Source organism: Molothrus aeneus, chromosome 3, assembly GCF_037042795.1.
Source record: "Molothrus aeneus isolate 106 chromosome 3, BPBGC_Maene_1.0, whole genome shotgun sequence".
NCBI classification, from domain to species: domain Eukaryota; kingdom Metazoa; phylum Chordata; class Aves; order Passeriformes; family Icteridae; genus Molothrus; species Molothrus aeneus.
The window spans coordinates 17,045,493-17,051,492 of NC_089648.1; the positions used below are offsets into that span (position 1 = coordinate 17,045,493).

The 6,000-nt window shown below is 51.0% G+C and overlaps 1 protein-coding gene across 3 annotated transcripts in view; it reads right to left on the minus strand.

Moving 5' to 3' along the window:
- The window catches only part of SHLD1 (shieldin complex subunit 1), a 42,414-nt gene extending 38,749 nt beyond the window's left edge, over window positions 1-3,665 (minus strand). For all 3 annotated transcript variants that reach the window (XR_010783328.1, XR_010783329.1, XM_066546379.1), the window contains exons 1-2: window positions 3,164-3,665; window positions 346-512 (exon numbers count right to left, since the gene is read on the minus strand). Coding sequence is in view for 1 of the 3 variants with exons in the window: in XM_066546379.1 (XP_066402476.1) it covers window positions 346-505 (160 nt within the window). In the remaining 2 variants the exon portion in view is untranslated. The remainder of the gene's footprint in view (window positions 1-345; window positions 513-3,163) is intronic.
- Window positions 3,666-6,000: the final 2,335 nt, after the last annotated feature.

Here is a 6,000-nt window from a genome sequence, read left to right on the forward strand (position 1 = left end):
AAAGTTTAAAAACTCTTCCTGCTGACTGTGGTAATTTGTGACAGTGTTTACTCCTGATGTCTGAAGGACATATTAGTTGTCCTTCTGAGAACACGTTAAACATGAAGAGTGTTGCAGAACATTAGCAGCTGACAGCATCCTCTGAGCTCCTCTCCTGTGTCCCATCAACCCACAGTTCCCACTGTGTGTGTCCAGCTGGAGCAGACTGCAGTTCTGCTAAAATTGTGGTTTATGACAGGCAGGTGCACCAGTATCAGACTGCAGTGACTCAGTCAAGCAACACACTGCCTACACAGATGAAGCACTGGCTAAAGAAAGAGCATGTGGAGAAGCAGAAGCTGTTACCTGTGGGTGGAGAGGGAAAAACATCCCCAGAAGGATAAAGCTCCTGGCTGTTCTCAGAGCTGTGTGGAGGCAGAAAGTGCTCTGCTAGGTCACAAACAGAGGGGAGGTCCAAAATGCTGCTCTCTGAGGTGTGACTCGGTGACATCTCCTTTTCTTCCATGGTCCCACTGCAGACAGAAATGAGACTCAGCTGGCTTTTTAGAGCATGAAAATCTAAGCAGAAGTCAGCATAAATAATTTGGCATTTTTGTACTGCTTTATGAGATGACAGGAGCTGCTCTAGCATAATCATACTTCAATTAAGAAAATAAAAATAAATTTAAAGATGTAAAGAAGGAAGAGCAAGCCCCATAGATAAGAGCATAAGAGCCCTCAGCCTTAAGTAGGATAACTAGGAGACCACGATAAATCTGACTTTCCTAGAGGCTTCCCAGAAGTACAGCCTCAGGCCCCAAAACTAGGAAGCCATGGAGCATATTCCCCTCAGGGTGTCCTCTGTGTGCCATTTAAAAGGAGACATGCTCTACAGGGTACCTTTCCACTGATGCTGCTACAAGACTCAGGTTAAGCCAATCCCTCCTGGCTTATGTTCAGTAGCAGAAAGAAAAAGCATCTTACAACTTGGTAACTTCAATCTCACAGGGATGGCAAACACTTCCTGGCATGGAGACACCAGGGCAGCTGTGTTATATCATCAGTGCTCAGCACTTTGGAAAGCTTTGGTTGAAGCATCCCCTCATCCAAACACCTTTTTATCAAGCTTCCTCAACCAGTTCACCACCACAGAGGGAAAGAACACACAGCATTTGGGGAGGGCTGGTGCCACCCAGCTCCACACCAAGCGTTACAGTGAATGGGCAACTCTTTTGGAGAGAATGGGTCTAAAATGTTCCAGTCACATGAGTGTCTGGGGCAGAAGAGCAGTGAAGTGAGAAAAACTTGGTGGGGTAAGAGTGACAAGAGAGAGGATCCAGAGCTGGTGGTCAGGCAATGGCCTGTGGCCCTGTAAGCTTACATTTATCTTCTTTTCTATAAAATTAAGACAACATATGCTTGTTTTGGGGGTGTTATCAGTAAGGAATATGACAGCCACAGTGGGCAAGGTAATCCCCAGAATGCATTAGTACTGAAATATAAATACCTCCAGGCAGATTAAAAAAAAATAACAGAATTCCTTAGGTGCTTCTGTGCTGAGTAAACTTTTATCTAAGATACACCTCTGACCTTTGCAAAATGCTGGCCAACTCACTGATGAAGAGAGGGGGAGATGATGGCTGTGATACCAGAGAAGAGCAGCTGCTTTGCCTTGGAAGGAAAAGGTCTGTGCACTCACAGAAAGACTCCAGGAAAAAGGCAGTGGAAGGTTAAAAACAAAACAAAGTACACAACCATCTTCCCCCAACAGAAGGAAACTTCTCCTCTACTGCTCTTCATGCACCAAAATATAAATGATCTGTGCATGAGGAATAAAGAGAAGGGAAAACTTTCCTCAAATACTGTGTTTATGATGTGTGCTACTTTAAAGTAGAACGGTATTTTAAAGAACTAAACTACCTATACCCTTCACTGGTCTGGAAAAACCCCAAAAACACACACCACAAGCCAAATGAATTCTATCCCTCCAAGGGCAAATGGCAAATTACAGCAATAGGAGCTGCTGGTGTGATACCACAGCAGCTTAAGGCTGTCACTGATGGCAGCTGCAGCAGCCCTGCATGTCTCTGCCAGGTGCCTGTGCTGCTCCCCTTCCCATCTTGCCACAACAGCACTAACAACATGTGCAACCATGTTTTGATCAGGCTCAGATAAAACCAAGCGGTATTAAAAAATAAGTTTTCTTCTGGATTAGCTCCCTCTAGTCCTTCTAAGGCAGGTACACAGCAGTCCTACCCCAAAGCTGATGGTGAGACCACAGCTCATGGTGTTTATGAGAAAAGGCTCAGCCCTGGGCCTTCAGACAAATGAAGGAGATTCACTATTTCCTCTGTGCCATGCCTGGTAAGAGAGAGCACTGATGTGCAAACAGTCTCTCTGGACAAAGGCCAGGAGCAAACATTCTCTTGCTGCTTCAGGATTCCCTTATTTTTCCTTCATGGTTTGTCAGCTCCAGACTGCTGGAATGAAACAAACAGGTCAGTCAGATGCTTTGGGCCAGCTGATCTGGCAGATGGACAGGGTGACCTTTCAAAGTGCATATGCTAGCCAATGTCAACAGCCACTCATCACATATGCCACTGTTTCTTGGGTCTGGTTCAGAGGAAAAGTTTCTTCTAGGAATCAGAAAGAGTACATCTAGTTATGCCCTTGAACCTCTCGCCAGCAGTGGATACCTCCAGGAAAGGGGCTGGCACATCCTAGAAGTAAAGGCAAGATTTACTTTACAAGAAGCTGCCAGATGGGCTGTTTGTTCAAAACCCACCAAGGAGAGAAGCAAGGAATAGCTGGCAACCTTCCCTGCCTCCTGTGGAGAGCAAGTATTTCCCCAACAGGTTTATCTAGGGCTGTCTTGAAGTCAGCAGCCTGTTTTGTCAAACCTCAACCAGGAAATGTGTTTCAAGAGGGCCACAAAACCCACCCAACACAGCGTCACAAAACGCAAATCCTGTTTCCTTTGCCATTACCTGGGTTATTTTCAGTGAGCAACCAGGACAGGCATACCTAGAGGCAGGAACTGGATGTTTTTCTGGGCCACCCTCAACCGATGGCACCGCACAGATACCAGGAATGTCCCAAAGGCCTGTCCTGCACAGGCTTGCCCGGCAGGCAGCATTACTGCCCAATGTGATGGATACAGCAGGATGTGAAGCACCGGCCTTACCAGCTGCCCTGCTCAGCAGGTGAGGGGGTTCTCTTCCTCCCGGCCTCGTTTCTTTCCCTTTTCCTTCAGGCAATATTCACGCGTTATTTCAAAAACCCCTCCCCTGGCAGTGAAGCACCCCAAGGGTGACACAGGGCATGGTGCGAGCCAGGAGAATGGCGCGGGCCAAAGCCCGAGCACCTCGCGGCCCGGCCACGGCTGCTGCGCCACCTCCTGAGGGGAAATGCCACCGCAGCAGCCCAAGGGCACCCAGAGTTCAGGGGAGGACGGAGTGGAAACACGGGGGAAGTCAAAAGCGCGGCAGGGCTGCCTCGGGCCGGGCCGCACTCGCACAGCCGCGCCGCGGGCCCTCCACGCTGCTGCCGGGCCAGCGAGGGCCCTCCCGCCCCGATGCCGCCGAAGGGCGAGGGGAAGCGGGCAGAAGCCTCATGGCTGGGGGCAGGCACGCGTGACCGGAGAGCCCCGAGCTCAGCGCAGCTGGGCTGGGAAGGCCAGCGCTGAAAGGGAGCCGGGAAGCTAGGAAGCTAAGGAGTCGGGCAGCGGCGGCAGCAGCGGCCCCTCCCTGAGGCGCCCAGAGCGGCTGCGCAGGCCTGGCCCGGCCCCGCGGGGCTGCGGGTGGGAAGGGGGCGGGTGGATTTCAAAATGTTTCCAGCCGGGTTTTCCTCAGAGGGCGTTTAGCTCGGGTTTATCTCTCTGCATTCCGAGGGGAGGGGTTTTGGCGAGCTTAGGCAGCGGCGCTATCCCGTGCCTGGCACACAGGGCGCTCAGCGCTTGGTCGCTGTGCACCGCCGCCCTGCAGAGGCGCAGCCTAGCCGGGCCCTGAGCAGTGATGAGTGCGGCGCCGCAGGTGCAGACATCATAGCGCGGGCAGAGGAAAAAACCAGCACAATTCCCACGCGGAACACAAGCTGCCAGCCTTCCTGCGAGGGCCTGCAGAGCTCACGGAGGAGATGTGCACCGAGGACTCCATGTGCTCCCACCGGGAGTTTCAGCAGGCGGCAGAGCGGAAGCTTTGCAAACCCCACTGGGCAGCGGGGTACAAACCACGCTCAGTTTGGGGCATCCCATCGCTTCGGCACCTGGCACGGTCGGTGTGTGCTGCCACAGCCACAGCAGGCGTGGTGACAAGGACATTTATGGGGGACCGACACAGACATCCTGAGTCTCTTTAGCAGGGCTGCAGGGAGCGTGGCGGACAAGCGCTGGATATTCCTCCAGCACAGAGCACGCAGCGCAGAGCACAGCCAGACATCCCGGGGCGTAGGTCAGGGATCCGCCCTGCCGCCGTCTGGGCAGGCGGGACGAAAGCTGCAGGCCGACCTGCCGGGAATGAGTGCTGCCAGGGGAGAGCTACCTGGGCTCTTTGGCACGCCTGCTGTGAGAGAGACTGGGAAGGAGCTGGGAGTTTTTTCCAAGAGCCTTTGGACTTCAGAGTTACTGAGGGCAAACTGATGTGTTTAGGAGGAAGTCACTAAAAGAAGGGGAAATCAGTTTGAAGTTCTGTGGCTGCCAAGAGGGCTTTGTTTTTCTTGCAGGCTTGAGCTGGGAAAGGTCTCCACAGGGAGAGCCTTTGGATCTGTGTTTCAGGCACAGCAGTGACTCTGCCTCGCCCTTACAGTGTCTCTTGAGCCAGGCCTGGGCATTTGGGGTCACTGCCCAAGTGGAGATGCAAACCTACCTACACCCTGAGCTGTAGCTAACACTGGGCCCTGCTCTAGTGCTAGGCTACCTCTTGCCAGTTGTATGTGTCCCCAAGAACTATCCCTCCCTCTCTGGGGGTGTTCTGTGACCTGGAAAGCAGCACGCCAGCCCTTCATTTCCTTGCAGGGATTAGAGCTGGAGCTGAGCTGAGGAATTCAAAACATCACCAGATCTGCTCTATGTAGCCCTGAGAGCACATGCAATATTACAGCATCCAGAAAACAGCCATCTCTGTGATTTCACCCCACTGGATCACGCCAGGTCTCTGCTACTAGAAAAGCTCTGGCAGTGGGGAACACCACTGGCTCCTGGAAAAGCAAGGAGCTCCAGCAAACAGAACTGCCAAGGAAGCTGTAGTACTCATTAACAAACATACACAGCTTACCAGTTTCTATTTGTCATACTGGGTGGGCAGCCAAATCTTTGAACTTCATTTCCCTCCTCTCCCTCACCAGAATGAGGAGCTCCTGCGGTGCTGGCACCACCACCGTTGTAGTCTACACATTGTAATCTTTATTCCTTATGAACTGCGTTATCAGCAAAAAGATAAAGTTTGCCTGTAGTATTTAGGGCAAGTCTCTAAGTGTGTACTACGCTCCCCTTTATCAGCCTCTTGTTGTTAGCACATGATAAAACTCTACCAGTAGTCATGTCTGAAGCTGGTTAAAATAGAAGGTACATGAGAGCCAGGAAACTCAGAATTAAAACCCCACACTTGACATTTACCAAAGATCAGACTACTGAGAGTCAGCTGGGGAAAAGGAAATGTGTTTTCTGACTATTGCAGCTCTGTCACAATCAGATTTTTCAGTGCTGACAGTCTCAGGGCCAGATGGTACAAGCTGTATAGTTCCATATCATTGAAGATAAGGTGTACCTGCCAACTAACCATCTTAAATACTTAATACATAACATGAAGAAAAAGAGTCTGTCTTCACAAACAGCAGAACTTGCACATTCATGTCTTTTCAGTTCTTTCCCACTGTCACACCACAGGGGAGCCTGCCTACTTCCTTCTTTCTTACACAAGAGCTCAAAGTTAATTTAGTACCTCAAAGCAGAGTAACAGCTGAATTAATAGAAGCTAATCCAGGAAGTGGGCTGAAGGGAGGCTAAGGAGATGCGAACAAGGTTGA